The following is a 25,211-nucleotide window of genomic DNA, read 5'->3' on the forward strand; positions in this document are numbered from 1 at the left end:
GATCTGTGGCGACCTGTGTATACTCCACACCCACCACTTTCCCCTCCGCCTCCCGTGTGTGTGTGTATGTGTGAGTATGCGTGTGTGTGTGTGTGTGAGAGAGAGAGAGAAACAGAGACAGAGAGAGAGATAGACAGAGAGAGAGAGACAGAGACAAAGACAGACAGGGAGGGAGAGAGGGAGAGAGGGAGGGGAGGTAGGGGACCATTTGGTGCAGTGAGGAGCATATATGTAAATGTCCATCTGAAAAATGCATTTTCTATCTCAATATACAATGTGTTGGTCACAAAGTGGTGTGTCACAGTCCTCTGTTATTACCTTCCTATAGCATACCTTTTTGCATATGGCATTATGCAGGGATCCTATTTTGCCTATTCTTGAGAAATCAATATTTTTGAGACAGTGTTTCTCTGTATAGCTAGAGCTATCCAGGAACTCGCTCTGTAGACCAGGCTGGCCTTCAACTCAGAGATTGCCCTCCCTCTGCCTCCTGAGTGCTGGGGGCAAGGCATGTGCCACCATGACTGGAAGATAATTCAATAAAATTTTACAACTGATTTTTTGTAGTTTCACATAAAACACTGAGATTTTCATGTTTTATGTAAATGAATTGTGGGTTACTTGGGGTAGTACTGATGCTATAATAGCAGCAAACTTTTCAGTCATTTTATGTCTTATTTAGACTTTAATTTCTTCCAAGTATGACTCTCAAGTTTTCATTATACAAGTCTCATATTTTTATACTGTGAAACTTAACATGTATACTAACTATGATGAAAATAATGATAAAGGTCTCATCATAATCAGTGCACAGAATAATTTTTCCCACCCGAGAAGATTCACACAGTGAGGGATTTTCCTCATTGATAGCTCCTAGAAACCAATTATATGTTTTCTATCACTGAGATTTTTGGTCGCTGTTGCTTTATTTATTTTTTTTTTATTTTTGTTTTTGTTTTTGTGAGAATATAAAATATGTATATAAATAGAATTGTTTTTGTGATTAGGTTTCTTCAAATTCATCTAAATAGGGTTAAAAGACATTCTCATTTTTCTAGCTATTATCTCAATCACAATTACTATGAACATCTACTTGCATGACTTAGTATTTTTCCAAGGGAAAAATACCTAGGAATGAGATTACTGGATTATACAGCAAGTGTTTAACTCAGAAAACCACCTTAATTGTTTTCTTCTGGATTATTTTGCATCCTTAAGACCATAGTGAGAGTTGGTGGCATCTTACTAGTTCCTGCTATGGTCCATATCTTAACAACTTCCATGTGTTTATAGTGGTGGCTGACTGTCATATGCACCTACATGCTAATGCTGCTGAACTTTCCAGGTGCCCTTGGGCCTTGGATATCATCAGCCAAGCATTATATCCAAGTCAGTATCAAATGGACTGGTGTCTGCCTTTCATCAGCCAGTTATTTTGAAGTTTCCTCTTTAACATGTTCTGTGGGGTGTTACTTAGTCTTGATACAGCTGGTGGTTGGTTGATTATCATAAATCTTAGGATTTACAGCTCTAAAGGCATTGGGCTATTACTCTATCTCCCCCTTTTCCTCTCATCCCTGGGCCAAACAGCATAAGATACAGAATAGTCTTCCTTTTTTAGGACAGGCAGTCAGGCAAGCTTGTAACTTACTGTAGAGCTGAGGGTGATAGTCATTTCCTGATTTCTGTTCTTCTGCCCCCCATGTCTGGTGTTCCTTCTCATGCAATGCATGCTCATGGACACTAGACTGAGTCAGCTCATCCATTTCTGTGTGCTGCTCTCTTAACTTTTTCTTCTGTTTCATCTGGAACAGTCTACTTATTACTTTTCAAAGCACTCATATGTTCATATTAATTCACATTTCAGATTTTCTCTTCAACTTATTAGATTTGTATCTCTCCCTTTACTGTATATTGTCTCTTTCTACTGTCTCATGATTTCTCTCCCTTTGTTATTAAAAACCCCTTTCTGTCTTTTCTAACAAAACCCTGAATAGGATGCGCTAAGTTTCACTGCTGCTTCATCTCATCTAACAATTTCATCTGGATAAAGGCACTGTGGATATCACACTGGTAAATGCTTTCATTTTGCTACATTCTTTAATATGTCTTGGGCTGTTGTGTTTTCACAATTAAATTGTACGTGACACAATTTAATCTTTTGGAGTCCATTAACAAAAATTGGTTTTGTTTGCTTTGTAGTGAATATAGATTAGAATAGATATAGAGTAAGCTTTGCTAACTTTGTGGATATTGTATTAATTGCTTCAATAATTCAAGGTGCCATACATAATTTTAAGGATTAGTTGAAAGCTCCCTTGTCTACAAAACTTGCTACAGCTTCCTCAATTCTGATCTCTCTACCAACTCAGCAAGGTTATTATGATTCACCCAAGAACATCTTTTCTGTACCCCAAAGTAGAATATGCCTCCAGAAAAGGCATGATGGAAACCACAAATACATTCAATTATTACCATGTACTCCCAGGGCTTACAGGTATCTAAGGCCTACTGTTCAATGCATAAAACTTGTAGATTCACAGATTGTGTCAAGTATTTTAGAGGTACTAAGAGAAAGGCAAGTTCACTCCGTCATGAGAAAAAGGAAACACAGTGCAAGTCATTTAATAATTTTCTTAAAAGCAACCATGTATAATGGTTCAGCCCTGCCATCCCAGCAGTCAAGAGTCTGATACTCAAAGATGGCCGACTTCTTCAAAGTCTAAAACACGGTCTCTGATTACCTATTCCAGTCAATATTGATTTTGATTATTACTATACAACATTGTAGTTTTTAAATCAGTAAGCTGCTTCAATCATCAAGTTTCCTACTTGGTTTTTTTATTACTATTATGAGGGCCTTAAGATTGTATATAAATTTTTACAAAAGCTGTCATTGTGAATTTTTTTTACAAGAATTGTAGTACCGACATTCTAATTTTAAGTCTATAAATCCATGAACATTTAGAATGTCTTTAATTGCAGCAATGTTTTAAAATCTGCATAATACAAACTTACCATATTAGTTACATTTAGGCCTAAGCAATCCACTCTTCTAAATGCTATTATAACTGCAATACTTTTTAGTTTCTTTGGCAGACTACTCAATGTCAATGTATAAAAAGACGGATGACACGTGGAAGGTATTGGTTTTATGTCCTGCAAGTTGATTACAATCATTCATTACTGATAAGTGGTATTCTACTCAGGAATGCAATGAGAACACAGGTTTTTCTTCTTCCTGTCCAATGTATGAGTAAATCTTTATCTTGCACAGACAACTAGATGAACTCTTTGTACTATTCCAAACAGAAGTTAGATCACTCTAATGCTCTAGAATGCACAGAAAAAGCATTCAACACTGCACCATTGCTTAAGAAGGTGGCTCTGAGCATTTTGTGAGACCTCAGTTATGTTGAGATAGCTTCCTTTGTTATCTAACTTTCTTCTGAGTATTTCTTATAATGAGAGTATCAAATATGATCAAAGACTTTTCTGTATCAATCGGGAAAGGTACATAGGACTGAAATGATCAATTTTTTGCATGTAGAATATAACCCTCTTGATCTTTCATGCCTAATTTAGGAACGATTTCTTGTGGCTGAAGGGCAAAAATTTCCATCATCTAAAGCATCAAAAGTTGTGTTTCTCAGATTTCCTGCTTGTGTCTTTATGTACTTAGTGAGGAGAGGATCTAATTACCCTTCTGCTTCCTCAGAGGCTTCCACTGCATTATCTGTCACTGTCAAATACTGTGATCACATGCTGGTGGGGTGCTACTATAATATTTAGTGTCATGCAGAAATCTGTGTTCTAATTATAACATTAGTTTTGGTTTTATAATTATCTTGGTTAGTTTTAATTCCTTGTTCGACTACAAAATTTTAAATATGGCTTGTTAAATTCTATGACAATAATTTTAGATGTATTAAATGAAAACTTCCTAAAATAGGTAGTTTAATGCTTACTGAAATAACTTCATGGTAAGTTTCCCTTCCAGAAAGATTATCTAGTTCATCATTAACTAGGTACTAAATGTTACTCCAAGCTAACTGTCTACCTTACACAACAGAGAACATTAAAAGCACTTCACTGTGAAATGAGGGTAGAATGGTAGAGTGGGTATTTGGCACGTTCCAGGGCTCAAACAATTCATAGCACCAGAAAAAAATATTTTCTAATTTTAACATTTAACACAGGTGTATCAAAAATAAGTTAAATTGGACATATGAAGCAAATGATCTCATAATCACTACATAGCTAAAGAAACTGATTTTTGCCAAGTATCCTAAATATCCCCATATGTGTTGTCTTAATTAAACCTCTCTCCATCTTTATACTAAACTATTATCCTTTTATGATACTCATCTTCCTTCTCTTTGTAGCTTCACTACAGAAAGTATATAGTTACAAGTATAAATAACTTAGTTTTACTAATTATTTTTGATGTCTTTTAAATCTTAAATCACAACTCCATTTTCCACCCACATTGTCCCTCTTTGAGAAAACTGAAACTTTGCACGATAGGAATTCTGATGATTGAAATCCCATGGTAAAATCCAACATTTTGGTCATATAGGCATTCATATTATTTATTCACTCAGTCTTTGTTTGACATAATTTTTTGCCCATTTGTAAAGTTGTTTCTCCTTCTTTGTGAAGTTGAAAGCCTTGTGTAGATTTATTAATTCTTTTGAGAATGTCAAATACTATCCCAATGTCCTATCATGGCATCATTTACAAGATGATATATTTAATAAGGAAAAAAGATAACCTCACCTGCTACAATCTCTTGTTACAAAGAATGGAGACAGAGTAGGTAAGCACTTGACGTTTCTCTTTGTCAGTTTTCAGATTAAAGACGTCGTTGTACTCTCTACACATCTACATTTGAGTTTTGGATTAAGATTTCTCAAATCAGTGTTTTCTGAATACTATTGTAAATTCATCAGGGGAAGAGATGGGAAGAGTATTTTTTCATTTCTTGCATGCTAACTATTTGTAGTTGTTGCAGACAAAGTCAGTTTAACTTTTATTCTTATCCTGGAGGGAAAACATTATGTTAAAAATATCATGATAATCAGATTCTCTGTGACTTGTCAATTACTCTATATTTTTTGTATATCTAAAGTACTTTTTAATTTCATAAATTATCTAAAAATATGTATCAGTACAGTTTATCTTTGGTTAATTTACACTGGACTTCAGTATGTCCTTTGAAGATATATTTTCCAATTTCTTCATTAAGAGATTTCATGACAATTCTAATTTTGTTTTCCCTATTGGAAAGTACATAGTTTTAGTAACTTAGGTATTCTAAATGTGTCCTGTTAATTCTCATCTTTTCTTGTCTTTTTGAACTTTGGTCTTTGTATTATTCCTACCTTTATTTGCAGTTAGGGCCTTATTTATAAATTTTATTGTTTATTTCTTCTAAGTCCATGTCAAAAATTATTCTCTTTATAATTACTTCCTCATTTCTTTCTCTAGATTTATAGTTGCTTAATTCTGATTTAAATAGCTCTCTCATCTCCTTCAACCTATTATAAATTCTTTTGGCTTATTTAAACATGATTCCGATAGGGTGATTCTTCCCAATCTCATTAATTTAACTATAATGCATAAACTTAATATCTTTTATCTTTATGAAATATGTGTTTTCTTAAGTTTCAGGTCATTTTTTACATAATGTTTGACTTCTATCCTCAGCTTTTAAGATGTTGCACCTTGATGTTTTATTCTTACTGCAGTATGGCTCTTCTGTGTCTTTCAAATGATGTCCCTATCCTTTGGCACTATAGGAAGTGATGCAATCTTTAGCATTTGGTATCTAGTGGAAGGATGTTAGTATACTATAGGACAGTCATTAGTAGGCTATGGTGCCAATGCCTACATATCTTATCTTAGTTTCTTCCCATGAGGTATGAACCTTCTCTGGATATAATTCCCAAATAGAAAAGGGCCAAATGACTATAGAATAAAATATTTAAAACCATGATCAGCAAAACAAAATAGTAACAATTTAAAAAACAGAACAAAAATAAAATTAAAAAAAACACCCCGTTCTTTGTTTTTACAAATGTGATAATTTCTTAACTGGCTGTTTGTCTTTGTTTATTTTGATTTTTCTCTTTATTACTACTTTTGCCCTTCTGCTGCTCAGGTTAGATTCTATCCACAGATTCTGCTCCTCAATGTGGACCCCTATTCTCCCAGAAGACTGTGGTTAATTTCTTATGGGGTCTGGATACAATTCTAGCCATACTGATGTGACCACAGCAGCCTTGAAGTCAGCTCTTGTAGTGCAGTGATCTCTTTCTTTAACTCATATTTTCAAGTTCATCTTCAGGGTTTTCCACTGAGGATCTGCAGACTCAATTTCTTAAAGGCTCATTTTTCTTCCTATGGTCTGCTCCAGATATGAATACAGCTCATGTTCTGTAACTGACTGGAAGACTCCCAGAGCCAAGTATGGGACCAACTGCAACATTTTTCAGCTAGTCCATTTGCTACTTTATAGCTATTACTTTCTCTTCTACAGGTCATTTTTATTAGTGATATTAATAACATAATATGTTCCCAATTGTAATGTATTTGAATTCATTATTTCCATTATGGCAATTTAAAATGCTAATTAAAAAAATCATTTTAGCACTAGTGAGATGGCTTAATGGTTAGAGTGCTTGCCCTGAAAACACAGGGACCAGAGTTCTGATCCTCAGAACCCACAAAATGCTGGGTGGGCATGTCAGCCAGATCTCGGTGCTGAGAAGACAGAGACAGAAGGTTGCTCAGAGAAAACTGGCTAGGTAGAATAGACAGATGTTGACTCTGAGTCAGACTGTAAGGCCTGCCTCAGTAAGTAAGGTGGTAGAGCAATGGAGGATGAGTCCCAGCATCTGGTTCTCAAGTCCTCCACGTACATGCCCCTACACATGCAAAAGCTACATATGCACACACATTCATATCACACCCAAGGGCAAAAAGAAAGAAATCACATTTTAGTACATAGTTTTTCTATAAAATAAAAATCCATATAGATAAAATGTATTCATCCTGTGATCACAGTGCTCTGGATCCCACATACCTTTAAAACAAGGCTCAATCCTCTAACAGTCCACTGACACCCTCCTTTGGAGGAGGTGGTAACTTCATGGCATATTGTCACATTAGTATGCCTGGGAACACTAAAGGACTTAGGTTCTCAATTTTAATAAAGTTATTGATGTCATTCAAATTAGACTTTCTACATTACTATACTTCTTTCCAAATGCTTCCAGTTATGTGAGTTCTTTAAAAATGTCAGCTTTGTATATCCTACAACCTTAGCTATACTGTCCAGAATTGGGTTGATTTTAGTGGAAACAAAAACTAAGCCAAAACTAACAAAAGCATCTGAGCCATTCAGATTCTCTGTTATGCCTCCAGTCAAATGATTATTTCCATTAACGAAAAACAGAGTTGGGACTGTAGTGGGCGCATTTTGATGACTATGCCACAGAAGCTAGTTTGGTGAGAAGACAGACAGATACAGAAACCAGGGACTATGAAGTTGTTTTTGTGTCAAAAGGGGTAGTGGGTTCATTTCTGACCTTCCTGACTTATTTCTAGGCTACCTAAAGTTAGACTACATTCCCTTCTGTCCCAGGAAACTAAAGATAGTTTCATCTAAATCCTCATAGCAATTATGTTACCTTGAACACTTTTTAAGATCTCAAGTAAACACAAATAATGCTAAAAATTATGAACAGTGGTTTCTCAGGGTTATTTTGTACCACTATAGGACAAGGCCTTGAAATGAACACTTCAAACACACAAATACACACACATATACACTTTAAACATCACCCCTCCCCTCTCCTCTTTCTCCCTTCCTATCTATCTCTCCTGCTCCCTGTTTCTCTCCCTTCCCAACCTTTGGGCGATATCCTGGTTCTGTATTATTTATAAAGTGTCCAAAATAAAAATGTGTTCACGGTATGGGTAAAAAGTTCTCTCTCTCTCTCTCTCTCTCTCTCTCTCTCTCTCTCACACACACACACACACACACACACACACACACACATCTGGTATCTGTAAAAAGAACAAACACGCATGTGTGTGTGTGTGTATGTGTAAGTCTGAGGATAGAGAGTCTTCTGGGTTATTTTCCACTTTATTTATTGGAAACATTTTACTTTTTTAATAACAGCCACTGATAAGCTAGCAATCAACAATGATGTGGATATTATTACAATTAAAACCATATGGTAACTTAAGTTTTCATTTTAAAACTGGATCCTCCAAGGTCACTGACTTATAGCTGTTCAGGTTCAGGTGGGTTTAATAAGGATTGGATTTTTTAAGTGACCCTCAGTATAGCATAGGCGATAGGGAGAGACAAGGTTGAGAGTGGTTTCAGAGTGAAGCAATATAAAAGATTAAAAGTGTCCCCAAGGAGTAGACCACAAGCTGTCACTGGAGCTGTAACAACTCTATAGACTGACAGATAACAGAGGATGAACAGTTAACTGAGAGACTTTATTCACTGAGGCAGAGTCTTTAACTGAGTGCAGAGCTCACCCACACGGCTAGTCTAGCTAGCTGGTTTGCTCCTGGACTTCCTAGCACTATACTCACAAGCAGGATGCCACACCCACCTGGCATGTATATAGGATCTTCGGATGCAAAGTCTAGTCCTCATGCTTGTGCGGACACAAGGAGCCATCTCCCTAGCTCCTTGGATATTTGAGAAAAGCTTTCTGATTTCATTGGCATGTAGTTTCCATTTCTGAGGAGAGCCAAACAGATCTAACAATTTTGATCCCTCATTTCTTTCCATCATCTTTGTTGTGGATTTTAGATCCATACCTACTCTAAGTGACTTTTACAAAGTAGTCCCTAAAGAATTTGGACATTTTTAAAAGAACCTATGTAAGCTTTGAATAACTACAGTCTTGTCCACCAAAGGCAAAATACAAATAGCATCAGTGCTTGCTCTAGAGTCACAGAATAAAGCCTATGAATACCAGTGACAGAAAATGATCTTGTTTTAGCCTGCATGGAAAGAACAAACACAGCGGTATCTATGATTGGTTGTTGTAGAGAAAAAACTGGGCAAAAACTAAAGACAAAACATCAAAGTGAATACAATTCAAATATATTTTATTATATGGATAATTTTCTTCTCTTAAAACATAAAATTGGCTTCAGTTACAAAAATTCAGATTTGCTTCTGTAAGACATACATATATGATGGAAGTCAAAAATCACAGGATTTATTCACAGTAAGCAATGTTTCAAACAGAAATAGCCAATGGCTAAGCAGATGAAGAGTTGACTGTGTAATTTCCCTGGGTTCTTCACAACCGTCTGACAATTTTCTTTCTTAAGATGGAGGGATGTCATACTAAGATGGAAGGCAATGGAAGGATGAGGGTGTGAGAGTGATGCAGTTGGGATATGAGCTCAGTGCTACAGAACTCACCAGGCACACCTCGGATCCTGGCTTTGATTCCCCAAATGAAAAACAATCGAGGACAGGAGCCAACATGCACCTCTATCTGGTAGAGCAGAGAGCAGTCAAGGAGGAAGTAGAAAACTCAGGAGTATGGACAGCAGCAGATCAACAACAGGAATTCTTACAAAGAGCACAAAATTTTACCTAGCTTCTCTTATTTTCCAATTTTACCTCTACCACAACCATCAGTCTAAAAAAAAAGTTCTTTCTAGTAGAAGGGGGAAATACTGAATATTAATTATGAAATAAACTTTACATGAGACAATGGTAACACAAATATTAAGATTCTTTTCATTCTTGAATAAAAATATTTCTATTTATAGAAATATAAAGTCCCACAGAAGCACTGAAGAGAGTGCCTTAATGTTGCTTATAGACTGTCATCGGGTCAAAGGATGAGTATAACTTTGAGGAGATGCAAGGAAAAAAAGAGGACTCTGTGAAATAAAGAGAACTATCTCAACGGAAGAGAGGTCTATCTATATAAAATGAAAAGAACCCTACACAAAAGGAAAACAATCCTACGTACATTAAATATAATAAAAACAAAGATACATGATTATGACTTGCTTACATGCTTACCAGCTGCCTACATCAAGAGAAAGGAGACTAGATGAATCTGGAAATTAACAACCAAATTCTGGCAGACATGAACTTCATTCTGTGACATGAACTTCATTCTGTGACAGAAGAGTAATTTCTAGATACATGGATTGGATAGGTCATTTGCAGGGTCATGGATTAAGGTCATCAACATTTCATTTTCCTGATTAATGACATTTAAAAAATTAAATCTACAACTTAAAGATCTACCACTTCCTATCATTCTGTTGTAAAGAAATGTCATTTTCATATTAGCAAGGAAGGACCTGATTATTAAATAAAATTTTAAGAACATTTGTAATTTTGACTACAGAAAAAACTATAGGGTGAAATATTCACCTTGAAGAAAAAACTGAATGTGTTATTTCTACCTCGGGGCAGTATTTCAGCTCTGGAATACTCACTTGTACATCCACAGTACATCACTGACAACAACAAAGGCCACAGAGACTCACAGGCTTCCAATTCAATTAACAATATTTGAGGGGTGCTTAAGAGTACACCAAGCCATTTCTCTTGCCTTTCATCTACTGGTGAAAGGGTATAAAAAAAAAGCCCAGGTGTCTGGAAGTGAAAATTCTTGAAATAAAGCTGCACAAGAGAGTAATTTGATATAAATTACAGTAGTTAAAATATTAATTGGTAATAATTTTTTAGATTGTCTTTACAGATTTAGTAATGTGAGCTTTAAAAAAACCAGATTCATTTTAATTATGGTCATAGAAGGGTACAGACCCCAGTTCTTAGAAGATAAACTGGGCAAAATGTTAGGCAGGTAGGCAGCTGTATAAATATGTATATGATTAGGAAGAAATTTAAGTCCTCACATATGTCTGATCAAACTTATTCCCTATTTTGATAATTGGCAACAGTCCTTCTTAAAGACCTCCTACACAACAGTTATTTCTGTAGATACACTTCCTGGCATGTTCAGTACCTATCTATAAAAAGTTCAGTGCATCAATACACCCATAAACCTTTTGATCTACAATGCATCTTGTCTGTGAGATACACAGGGCAACGGTGGATTGAAGCCTGTGGGAGTAGCCAGCCAATATCTTATCTGAATTAAGGTCCACTCCAAGAGATGGAACCCCATACATGAAGCTTTATAATTTTTAACATTCTAGTTTTGCTGATACTCAAGCTCATTGGTACTTCATGTAAAATTTGTGGTTAGATTTAGACAACATAGGCCCAATACACAGCATTATATTACTAACTTTACTCTCTATACTATATCTTCAATCAACATGTCTAATTTCTGTAAACTTTTGGGAAAGGTACATATAAACAAAGAAAAATACTCTCATTGTTTTACAGAATGTGAGAAAATATTTACATTCATCTTCAATTAATATTTGTTGAAATTTTAAAGTAAAATTATTATGTTACAAAAAAATGAAAGTATAAATTATCAGATTTCTTGCTCCTCAGGAGAATATACTCCAATGAAATCAAAAGAATTAAGGAAGTGAAAAGAATCCACCATCAATTAGCAGCCCCATTAAAAATCTATATTTGAGCTAACATAACATTCACAACCATCTCTTAGTAGGTTTTCATACAGCTTGATACAATATTTGCAGTATTGTTTGAAGAACTTGACTTAAATTTGTATTTTCAGAAAGTATCTTTTTTTACTAAATTTCTCTAAATATTAAGTAAAAGAGAAACAACTTAAAGAACAATTAGATATTTTTCAAATGATTACACATTAATAGTGATATTAGTAATAAAACAATTGAGTAATGCTATAAGAAAATCTAAGGGAAAAGGATACTAAAGTTTTGAAAGTGATTTTGGGATATCTGGGGTATCCAGTTAGCGATATCTAGTATCTAATGGGTTACCTGCTCAAACTCTGACATGAAGTCATAGGACAGTATTCAGCTGCCATGGGAAGTAAACAGAAGCAAGGAACACTTCACAATTCTGTGATGATGACAAAAGGCTCATAGAGCAAGCAGGACTAAGCCTAGTAACACACCTGCTTCTGATCCCAGCAGAAAGGTAAATGGCCATCCAGCCTCCTGGCCTCACTGTATGCTACTGTGTATATGCTCTAAATGATAGGTTTTGTCCACTATACTGTTAGCTCCTTGAGGGATGCATCTGGTCCTTCCATCATGGTACTCAGGACAGGTGCATCAGTGCATCCTAAGATACACTGTTTGATGGATCACACACATATCACAGTACATTTAGAGCAAGCATAATCTGTGAGCAAGGTGAGGCTTTCAAGCTTGTAAGTGCATGAATTTCATTAAGGCACAGATTATAGTTAGACGCACAGTCATGATCCCTGAGACATTTCCAACAACACTTTGTGGGTGGAAATTATGACAGCAACAGTGACCTTCCCAGTTTTCCCAGACTGTGACAGCTGGCTAATCAATCATTCAAGGTGATACAAAGATTTTTACCTCTCTCTTTGAGTACTTTCAAATCCATGCTGCTCCAGTCAAGAGACAGGGATACTGTCCTGTTCTCCTAAGCTACCACTTTGTTTAGAAATTTAATATGCATTATGCAGTTTCATTCTCATCCTAATAATCCATCTTATAGTAACTCAGCAATTCCCAAAGGCCACCGAGTAAACAATAGAAATAAACAAGACATTGACTATCACCATTTTGCCCCACAGTAACACTGCAGAAGCACAGAACAATGCCAGAACAAACAGGAAAATGCCCTTGCTTCTGGAAGTGGAAGCCACTAGTACTAAGTTCAAGGGCCACTCAAAGGGTGTCAAAGAACCTTTTTTACTTGGAGGGCCATCTTGATGCTGATCTCTGAAGCTCAGAAACAGTCATGAACTGAAACTATTAAATGAAGTAAAGCTTCATTTAGCTGTAGTTTTCAAAGCTCCTTTCCTACTGCAGGGGTACAAATTAAATTTCCACCATTCATTACTTAAGCTGCTGTTGAGGAGGAGATGACAGCTTCATCAATGCCCATTCAGTATTTCTCAACATTTTTACTGACTTCCAGGCTACAGCTTCTTACATTAAAAGCATCATATGGATAAGAAAAGTCGTTTGAAAAACTCTTGACTCTCAGAACAGCAGGGAATGTTACAAAACCTATGCTTAATAAATGCTGTCCCAGTGAAAGGATGTACAGTGTTGGTAATAAGACTGGGATTGAAGAACCACTGCTGCCCATTCTAAGACCTCTCAAAGTCCCTCATTTGGATCTCTGTCATTGATATTGACTTTGCAAAGTGGCTTTTTAAAATGAGTGAAGAGAAGAAAGCATACACACAGTCTCATGAGAATCTGCAGCTATTTTATCTTTAAATTCTTTTGGCAATATATATCTTTTAAAATGCACAGGATATGCCATGATTAATAGGTACATTGCATGAAAGTAAAATATGTAGAATATAGAGAGATCATACCTTCTATCAATAGCTCTTGTCCATGACTGCCCAGAAGTGTACGAGATAGGAATGGGGCAAAGTCTACAAAAATTTCACGAAGAAGAGGAGCAACTTTTTCTAAAGCTCTTTCAAGTTTTGCAGTGATGCTGTTGAAATTAAGACATAAAGACTAGTAAATATAATTCAATATAAATGCCAAATAAACTTTAGTTCTAAATTAAAATATTTATAAGTCACAGTCAAAGTCCAGTCCTAGCCCATGGAAAACAGGAAGTTTCATACAGAAAGGACACAGTTTTGCACAGAGAGGTGTCTACTCTGCAGACTGAAGCTGAATGAGAACAACTATCCTATGAAAAAGGGCCAAAGACACTGCCACAGATCTAAGAATGTCAGAAGAAATGAATTCTTCTATCTCTGTGGATCATCAATGAAAATAGCTTTGAGGCCTACTGTGTGATCACTAGACCACTTCCAAAAGAATTTAAACTCCTGTTCTCAAGAAACATTTCCTGTAAAGTTCCACAACAAAGGAGTTACTGGAAGTCAGGTGACTTGCATTAGAATAACACTTCATTTCCTAAACCCATTTACTTTCTCAATCCTGAAATAGTTATTTATACTGCTCAGTATTGTAGCTTAAGTAGTTGCTTTGCATATACATGTTATAAGTAAAAAAAAAAAAAAGAAGAGGGAAGTATTTTTACCTTAGGCAGGTTAATATTTTAGCTATAGATCTATTTCTCATAGAAGTAAGTGGTGAGAAAGACTGTTCAACCGGGAATCCTGGCTGGGCCATAGAGTAAGCCGCATGATGCATAGACTAAGCACATCAGCTCTGCTTTTCTGAAGAATGATGATTCTAATATCTGCCCACTGAGGATTAATCAGCTAAGCCACAAAATCTGAGCAGAAAAGCACCCACCACACAGTGAGAGGTACATAATGTTAGTTCTGTAAGTGATATTTTGCATAAAACATGCTCATATGTATTCTTGTGAAATCCAGCTCTGATCCATTAAACAAAATAAAGTTCAGTATAACACTAGATGAGTACACTGCCGCACAGATATAGAGTGAGGCATTAACAGCGATGTGTCTGTTTAAGACAGGCCCTGCAGTTATGGGCGAGGCAGAACCACTGCAGAGCCTCTTGACACAGACTGCTTAGTCACTTGTATCTGAGTGAACATCCAGTCTCAGGTGATGCTGATGCTGATCAGGGACCCCTCTGACACTTCTAAAGAGAAACAACTGAAAAGTTAAAAGCACCTCAAGCCTCTGAATTCTGACCATCACTGTAAATTTTTTTTGACATTTTATAATTGGTAATACAGTCTTTTTTTTTTTTTTTGCATCTCCTAGTTCACCAACTTCTTTTCTTTTGCAGCGTAATTTCCTCTAGCTTCTCACTAAGGTAAGTCCATCTACTATGGAAGCATAGGTAGGAATTACAATTGTAGAAATGAGATACACCTAGATAATCAATATTTTCTAAAGCCAATACTGGAAAGAAGCACGAATATTGAGTTGTAGTTAAGATTAACATGAATGAGCACACGCAGAAATGGGGAAATTCAAGATTCTGGAGTTCTGTCTGTCATCAAACCATATTACTAGATTTTCTTATCATACATCACAAAACATTCTAAGTGAAAAAATTTTATTATCCCTTTCTACACTGAAGAAACTGTCAGGTTATTACTGATATTGATAGTTACAGATTACCCCATGTTTCTTCAAAGGAGGGTAAAATATGTTTATCCATATGTAATTATTAAAACAAGCAGAACAGACATAAAGTTCCTCTTTAGAGCCCATTGATTGTTCAGCAGATAAAGACCAAAATCCCTTCACAATAAATGGCAACTTAGGGAAACTCTATGGCTTTCAGTCCTGTAAATAGTTTCTCTCAAAAACAAAACAAATGGAATTGCTGGGGATGGGGCAGAAGATGGCAATTTCTAGGTCAGACTGAGCTACAGCATAAGATCGCAAAAAAATCAAACACCACCTACCAAACAGAAAAACAAAACAAAGAATACCTTTGAGCGCAATACAGCATATTTTATTTATTATAGTGGGATTCATAGTAATTTTTCAGTTTTCTGAAGAGATTACTTCATTTACAAAAAAGATTTATTTGGTGCACAGAACATAAAAGGGCAGTGACTATAGAAATGGCCCCACAGTCTTTCATTTGCTCTTTAGTAAAGCTTTGGCCTGAATACAGAAGTTACCTGTGGACTAGAACTAATACTGTTTGAGCCTCTGACTTCACTCTCCTTACTCCACTCTTCACTTGACCTACACTAGTGATACACACATCATTATGCTGAGATTATGTAATGATACACCAGGATACATCAGTGCCTCCTTTGAACCTGGCTATTTTTATGGATAGTAAGCATAAACCCTTAAGAAAGAGCATCACTGATTTCCATATAGAAAATAATACTCAGAACTGAAACGATTTATCAACTATTTTGACAAAATTACTAAAGAGAAGAAAATAAAACCCTAAAATGAAGTATGAGGTAATGATGCTTCAGATGAGAGTTTATAGATGTAATCTAATAATGAAACAACATAGTCTGAAGTACAAGCACCTAACTGTTCTTCTAACCCCAAATTAGATGCTTGCTTACTTACTTTTTTGTTTGTTTGTTTTGAGACACAGTCTCACCATGTACCTCTGGCTGTCCTGGAACTCACTATGTAAACCAGGCTGGTCTTGAACAAAGAGAGATCTGCCTGCCTCTATCTCCCAAGTGCTGAGATCAAAGTGTGTGTCACTACACCCAGCTGGTATTTTATTTTTTTATCTGTTTAAAATGACTCAGTAAAGTCTAAGAATTTTATATAAATAAAACACAATTAGGCCATGGGAGAAAACAGTATCTAAAAACCTTGACTTATTAAATATTTTCAAACAAGATTTGACCTCAAGCTACATCCAAGGTCATGATGACTGTAAGAAGAAGGCCAGTAGAGCAGGAAGATTTGTAAACAGATAGAAAGCATTCTTCCTTCACGATGTTTTCCTAGAAAACTTGTAATTACAACTCACTTAGGTCATTATACACAGTATTAGTTTTCTTTTAATAAAATCCATTATTATAATTGTGCTACTTCATAAAATTATGCTGATTTACTCCCAGTGTCAAATTCTGTTTGTAGTATCTTAGTTTCTTAGCATAATTACATAAATAGAGAAAAATTATAGTTTTGGTTTGTAAAGTTCTTAAATGTATTCATTCATTATACCAAAAAGGAATGATACACAACAACAGAACGTAAAGCTAAAGTAAGCAATTCTACTGTGTAAAGTAATGTACTCAAGAGATACAGCAGATAGGAAATAATTCAATTAGGGAATTCTGTGGTACAAACATTTTACCAATTAATGATCCTATATGAATTAGGGAATGTAGGCATAGGTAAATGAAATGGTTTGTTTTAAAAACTGCATAAAAAGGGAGTATTATGGCAGAAAAGCCATATAAGGTTGTTTAACCAACTACATGTTATGACTGGGAACTGACAAGCACTAGCTTTAAACATTTTATCGGGCTTTCACTCAATTACTGCTATGAAACATGAGTAAGCATACTGGAGTTGATGGATAAACAGATCAGAAATTTCAGAGTCAGTAACATAGTTAAACAGTTTTTAAGCTGTAAGTTTCTAAGGTTGCCACCATAAGCAAAACATCGTGATGGAGAAAAAGTATGCTTATTTTAGTTTTCCATAATCTTATAAAATATAAATCTAACATTTCTCCCAATTTCTTATAATTAAAATAATATATACTTTAGAAGCACAATGTACACATTAAGAAAATTGCATTACACAATATTAAAAAACTGAGGCTGAACAGAATTTTTCTATATAAAAGTTTATTACTTTATGTTGTAAACTAGATTTCAAGTAAACATTATTTTATGTTTCAAGAAACTTGATACTTTTAGGATGTCTTTAAGTTATTATGAAAGCTTTTGAGTGCACTTTTGGAAATTGTTATTTGGATGTTTCATAGATGGAAAGGAAACAAATGAACATGCAAGCACAGACATTCTTCTTTTCAGGTCAACTAGTTGACAAAGTGTCAACAAACTTCCCTATAGTGAGACAAAAATGTAAAAGCAAGAAAATAAACCATTAATGAGACTTAAGCCCAGTGATATAAGGGGCCAGGAGAATTGTGTTTTAGATCTCTGATACAGAAATAATATCCTAAAAATCTAGTTATTTATTGAGAATAATGCCATAGAAGCTGTTTCAGTGATTCCTCTGCCTGCAGAGCTGAACAGGGCTGTAAGGGAGGTTGCATCACTCAATGTCACACTCAAAACTGGTCAGTGAAAAGGTGAAGTGAACCAGCCACCATTTGACTGCTGACGTAACTTCCTCAAGGTTACTGCAATCCCGGCTCTTTCCCATGCAATGTCCTGGGTTCTCTCTTGAAATCTTGTCACCTTTCTTTCAGACCAATTCTCAGCTCCCAAGCGTTTATAAGTAGTCTTATCTAAGGCCTTGCTCAGCAAACCAGACATACACCCTGCTTTACTTACGAAGCTGCTTCCTGAGGTAGTAATTTAGTAAGATTTTAGACTAGCATTCAGTTCATATGGAATTATTGGAAAATGTAAATTGAAGAGTCAATAATATGAACTCAAACACTTAAGGAAAAATAAAGGACATCTACCTGTGAGGAAGAAATCCCAAGTCACACACAAAATCACACAAGGGATAGAATCCTACTCTGCCACTAGAGCATGTAAATCTGCCCAGTAGCTATTAAACTTTAATCTGAAATCAACAACAAAACTCCTCCTCAGGGAGAGATTGCAGGAACCTGCTCTCCTGGTGAAAGCAGATAAAGAAATACAAGGCATCATGTGAGCTAGTCATAAAATTTCAGCTAATGTTTGAAATTGCTGAAGTTGAAGTGAGAGCATCATAATACGGAAGACTAAGATTCTCAGACTGGTAAACATAGCGGACAGTGAAATTACTTTCAAACTATTTTCTATAAGCCTTACCAAAGAGTGAAAAAAGACTGGAAAGAACATATGAGATGAGAAAAACTTCCTTTGCTTCTTCTGTAAGATGAGATGTTACAATAACTACAGCAAGAAAGCATAAAGCATAGTCTAGACCCTTCTTCCATCTCTTCCAGAGAACAGGCTTAACAAGTTCATGAAGGCTGTGTGGCAAAGCCACCAACCCTGCCAATTCAAATTCAGGACACAAAAGAATGCCTATACATTGCTAGTTCAGGAACAGAAAAACTCTATGAAAACATCCTAAGACTTAGTACTTCAAAATTTCATCACTTAGAAGTAGTTAGAATCCATGTGAGGCTCTTTAGCTTCCTGGCAGGGCAGCCCATGACTGGGAATGTGTATGAACCAGAATAACAAGGAGCCTAGTAGCCCCGAACACTGGACACTAGTGCTCAGTAAAAGAATACCAGTCTGTGACTGCAGGAGGCGAAACTGAGTATTGAGCCTCTCTGAAACACAACACTCAAGCAGCCTACAAAGAGGACAAGACTGACCATGGATGACGCCTGCTCCAGAATAAAAGACTGAAGGTTCAGAGCTGCAGTTCATTAGGATTAACTACAGTTCATTAGGATTAACTGCAGTTCATTAGGATTAACTACAATAGTAGAAATACAAAATTCTGCTAAACTCTAAACTAGGATGAGTCAGCCTCTGACATGAAAAGCTGAGCCTAAATAGAAAAAAGGGCACATTACAGGCGTCAATGATACTAAAATACTATCACTATCCACAACCTCATTTCCACCAAAAATTACAATGCATCCAAAGCAGCAGGGAAGAACACAATAGATATAAACAATCAGGATCATAAGTAAATCTGATGCTGGAACTTTCTAGGAATATAAGGCAAGTACTATTAACGAATTAAGACATAGTAAGACAGCCAGCATGCATGAACAAAGGCATATTACAAGAGAAGTAAGAATCTCTAAATATAAAATAATTGTCAAAATGAAGAATAGAGTTAAAAAAGATAAAATGCTTTCAATTAGTGAATCAACAGAGTTAAGAAAGCCAGATGAAGAATCAGTGACTTTAAAGACTTTCATGCTTCCTGTAGTACTATTGACAAAAGCCAGGATATGAAACTAACCTAAGTGTCTACCAATAGGTGAACGTATACAGAAGAGGTAGTATACAGACCATGCCCAGAATACTTACTATTCTATTACTACTGTCATCTGCAACAAATACAGATAGGCTTGGAAAACAATATGCAACATGAGATGAATCATGTATAGAAATACAAATACTGCATGATCCCACATCCGTAGAATATAAAACATTCTTACTGAAATTGTGAGTTGAATATGGTAACATAGCCTGGAGGTGGGGAGAAAGAGGGAGGATGGGAGTTTTTGCTGAAGGGATAAAGCATGACAAGTAGAAAGCAAAATTCTAATGTCACACTAAGGTGATTTTAGTTAATAATAATAATGCACTACACACATGCACACACATTTAATAGCTGAAAGTTAGGATTTTAAGCATTTTTTTCATACAGGAATTCAAGAACTTTTGCACAGGTATTACAAGTATTACAAAATCTCAGAAGGGCTCTATGCTAAGTATTAAGTGTCCAAAGATACATGAACCACAGCCTATGGAACATATAGATAGATCATGTTTCATGTCAAATATATCTTTTCACGTCAAACTAATTTGATGTACATTGAGACAGGGAGATTACCCTGTAGGTGTGCTCTGTCTAAACACATGCACTATGAAAGGTGGACACTTCCATGGTTCCAGGAAGCACTGAGAAAGAAGAAGAGAGGAAAGAGGAGTGAGAACAGTAACAACCTCAGTATGAGAAGCACCTGACACACTACCGGTCAGAGTAGAGCAAGTTATATGCAGGCCAACAGGAAAGAGTGCTCAGTGCCAAGGTCACCCCTGATGGACAACGAGGAAAGCAACAGGTCTGTGAGTCCTATATGCAGAAATGTTGAGTATGTTTATAGCCTTAAAAGAAACTGAAAGTAGATCCCAGTCTCCATAAGAAAGCGGTCTAGCTATGAGGCCTCTCTGAATGTATCAGACTTGAAGCCTGCAGAACTGAGGGAATTAATAAAAAGATGTTGTCATAGAACACTTGATTTCTGTGAATTTGATGTGGTCACAACAGGAAAACTATGAAAATGAAAGATACAACAAAAGAAATGTGTGGTTATCCGTTAAGAACTTTCCACAAAGAGTAAAAGTAACCAAAACCACATACCCAAGAGACATAAAACAAGTGGAATTTTAAAAGTAAATAACCCAAATTTGTCATAATAAACTATTACAATATTTTATGGTTTTATTGGTTATTTTATTTATCTACATTTCAAATGTTATTCCCCTTCTTGGTTTCCCCGCCGCAAACCCCCTTTCCCATTCTTCCTCCCCCTGCCCTATGAGGGTGCTCCCCTACCCACCTCACCACACTAGCCTTCCTCTACACTGGGGCATAGAGCCTTCACAGGACCAAGGGCTCTCTTCCTACTGATGCTATATAAGACCATCCTCTGCTACACATGCAGCTGGAGCCATGTGTCCCTCCAGGTGTATTCTTTGGTTGGTGGTTTAAGAACAAAGAAAAACCTTGCAATTCTCCTCAGAAAAACAATGTTAACCTGGACATAATTAATAAAGTAGATTTCAAATCTATTTCCAAAACAAAAAACTAAACAAAGCCAAAAACAAAAAACAAAAAACACCAGAGGCCCACAACTTTCTATCTGTTCAGAAAGACATTATGACATGAAAGCAAAACTAGGGACTTTGTAAAACAAGATATATTAGGAAAATATGTGTAGCTACCTAAAACTGAGTGAAGAAGTTCTTCCAGTATAGAGAATGATTCCTGACAAAACCTCAGATTTACATAAATTGAGACTGCTGGACTTAATACATACAAATAAGGACAGTCAAGCACAAAACCAAATAGCTATATATTGTTCCTTTTGATTTATATATCTATTTTTATTTGATTTGATTAGCATACTGCAGATGAAACCCCACAGCACAATGATTGGTAAGTGCTTATCTCTTGTCATAACCAGGCTTCATTCAACTATTACAAGGAAGATGCATGATGAATTTGCAACAAGGGTTGGAACAGCAACCATTATAAGGAAAGACTACTACACAACTATGCTATTTTAAAACACCAACATAAAAACCTTCAATATTTAAGGTTAAGAAAACAGTAAGTCAACAACAGAGAGAAGCTGCAAAAAAGGAAAAGAAAACTTGATGAACACAATACAAGTACTAGAGGGAAGAAAATCAAGAACAGAAAGATAAAACCACAAAAGTGATAGTTACCAAATCATTCCTTACATTAAACAGAAACTATCCAGATTTGGTAATTAAAATAAGATGACTGTCAAATCTATTTATATATAAGATCCATTGATACCATGTATAAGATATCGTAGTTTAAATATGAAAATAATGGACATGTTTTTAAAAAATAAGGAAAGGGATTGCCATTTGTGGCTTTATTAAGAAAAAGCATATAAGGAGCTGAACTGCCTTCATATGATGAACTAGTAGAGTTCAAACTATGCTAATATGTTGTAACTTGGGAATTATAAGAATATTACATCTTTCATGATAAAAGTTGAATGATTGGATACCGTTCAACTGAAATCAGCAGATTTTTGTTGTTTGTTTTTTTTTAAACTAGGCAATTTCTTTTTTTTTTCATTTTTTTACTGTTAAAGAATTATTTATTCTAGCTTGTCCATATAAAACACACAAAACCCTAGTACTTTATTTACCAGCTGTAGGCCTTCATTAGGCATGTTCTATTCTATTCTCACCTATCATTTCTAACAACCCTCTTTCTAGTGTGGAATGAACAACTAGTTAGAAAAAAATAACTTAGATCTTTGTCCTTTGTGAGGCAGCAGCTCCTCCTACAGCTTTGAGGAAAAGAAAAGAGCTGAATGAAACCAAACCATGCCATGCTTGGTGACAACACAAAGTGAAATAATATTTGGCACTTAATAAAATAGAATAATCATAAGGAAAGAGATAAATGAATCAATAATCAGTAAGTCAAGTCAAAGAAGGCTGATGAAAACTAGTGCATATTGTTCAATCCCTTCCTTTTAAAATCCTTGAATGTAAAATCTAAAATATAAAGCAGGCATTGGATAATGACTCTGAATGAAAAGAAACCTAAGAAAGTGGCTGTGGGCTCTATGTTACTCGTCTCCCAAAGATATGTTCTGAAGACTTATTTGAACGACCGAGAAATTGAGTAAAAGTTTTACTGATGTTCAGAGGTTTAAAGCCAGGAATTAACTGATGTCCTCTATACAGTAGCACTGGGTCATAAATACAGCTGCAATCTTTACTGAATCAAGGTCACCTACCATTGGTAGTATCTCCATTGGATGTCAAAGAAAAAAAAAAGCAAAAGCCTGAAACACTTTTCTGGAAAGATACCTATCATTTCCTACTTTCATATTACTTTATGCCTATAGAAGGTATGTATCAACTAGGTAATATTTTAAAATTCTAAATAATTTATTATAATTAATAAAAATTAAATTATAAATAACTAAAGAAAGGTTATTATAATTAAGGGGAATATAAAAGCTCACAAAACATACAATCAATAGACAAAACCTAATTGCTTATTGTTATATGATAAATGTACAAGCAAATGTCCTTCCTGTTTTAGTGGCACCTCCCATGACTGGCAAAGGAGTCATTGCTTTGCCTTCTACTTGCATAATTTACTTTCCTTTGCTGTAATTCTATATAATTGAACTTCCCAGAACAGTTCAACCTACCTATGCACTGTCTGTTTGCCTTATAATTCACAAATTTTGAAAGGAATATCAAAGGGAAATCCCTAACTCAGAACACCATCAAAGACATGGAAGGTATTTTAAAGGCACATAAAAGTACAAGATAGTTACAATAAAAACTGTAAGATCTGAGTGTCTGACAGCACAGATATGAACAGAAATACTCAACAGTAGATACTAACGCTCCACAAGTCTAAAGAATCAGTATAGCCATAATGAAATATTGCCAATTTTGTTAGTTTACAGAAACAAATAAAACATTTTGGACTAATGTACTTAAGAGGAAACCTCAATATTTATCCAGCTGTGTATCTAAAACTGCCTCAAACAGATCAGGACCTAGCTGCCAATGAGTAAACTAAAGGAAAAAAGGAAGAACACAAGATTTTAGCAATTGAAAAAGATGATTTAGTAATTAGAGGAATCAGAAATCACAAAAGAAATGATTATTTGAGACAATGAACTTCATGGAAATTAAAAAGTTCCTGCTCTCATCAGTCTGGAGAATGAGACAATGGCAATCATGTAGCTAACAAAGGACAACTGTACAGAGTATACTGATAACTCCTACATATTATAAGAAAACTCTATTTTAAGACAGAGGAATTCAATGACCCATAAACACAAGCAAAACCACTAAGAAGCAATAAAAGCAAATGAGATATAATTATCCCGCTATTATAAATACTCGCTGTGATGACAGCAAGTACTGAGAAATGTAAAGTACGGGATGCTTTATACATTGCCCAAGAGACTGCAATGACAGTCACTTTGCAAAGTGGCTTAGCATTTTCTCATGATTTTAAATGTTTACTTACTATCCATTCAGAAATTTTATTCTTAGTTGTTTACTGAACAGAAATGAGATAAAGCGTGTTGGGATGCCTATGACTTAGTCATTCCAAATCTTTATCTGTAGTACACCAATGGAAATAACTCCCATGTCTCTAAATGAGTAAATAGATACACTCATTATGAGTCACAAAATGGAATAATACTTGAAGCTGAGTAGGAATAGAACAGTCATAAAGAATGAGATAAATGAATCAACAAATCTATAAGCTAAGTAAAAGAAGGCAGACAAAAATCAGTACACATTGTATGATCCCATCCCTTTAAAACACTTGAATGTGAAATCTCAAAGAAAAAACTGAAAAGCACATGCTGCTGGCAGGGATGGAGTAAATTATGTACAGGAATTTGAAAATTTTTGAGGTAATAAATAAATTTTTTTAATCTTAATTTGCAATGTGGTTTTATCAGAATATATCCTAGAAAAATTCATCAAAATGTACATTCTAGTCATTGAGTTTCAGCAAATAAACAAATATCTCAATAAAGTTGAAATGAAAACTAACTTGAGAAAGAGCTGCAGTGACAAAAATGGAAAGAGACTGAGGGAAAGGTGGTCCAGTGATGGGCCCAACTTGGGATCCATCTCAAGGGGAGGCTCCAAGGCCTGACACTAGTACTGATGCTATGGTATGCTTACAAACTCGCCTAGCATGGCTGTCCTCTGAGAGCCCCAACAAGCAGCTGACTGAGACAGAAGTAGAAACTTAGACCCAACCATTCCACTGAAGTTCAGGACCCCTGTGGCTGAATTGGGGAAAGGCTGGTTGAGGCTGAGGAAGAGGGTGGCCCCATAGAAAGGCCAGCAGTGTCAATGAACCTGGACTCCTGAGATCTCTCAGACTCTGAGCCTCCAACTAGGCAGTATACACTAGCTGGTCTGAGGCCCCTAACACATATACAGCAGAGGACTGCCTGGTCTGGCCTCAGTGGGAGAAGATGCACCTAACCCTGGAGAGACTTGATGCCCCAGGGAATGGGAAGCCTGG

General features: G+C 35.7%; 1 protein-coding gene across 1 annotated transcript in view; it reads right to left on the reverse strand.

Annotated features, from left to right (window-relative positions):
• The window catches only part of Nbea (neurobeachin), a 513,393-nt gene that overhangs the window by 277,836 nt on the left and 210,346 nt on the right, over positions 1-25,211 (reverse strand). Inside the window, exon 33 of the mRNA XM_028763470.1 lies at positions 13,506-13,633. Within this exon, the coding sequence (XP_028619303.1) occupies positions 13,506-13,633 (128 nt within the window). The remainder of the gene's footprint in view (positions 1-13,505; positions 13,634-25,211) is intronic.

Source organism: Grammomys surdaster, unplaced genomic scaffold (assembly GCF_004785775.1).
Source record: "Grammomys surdaster isolate TR1022 unplaced genomic scaffold, NIH_TR_1.0 139, whole genome shotgun sequence".
Classification (NCBI taxonomy): Eukaryota; Metazoa; Chordata; class Mammalia; order Rodentia; family Muridae; genus Grammomys; species Grammomys surdaster.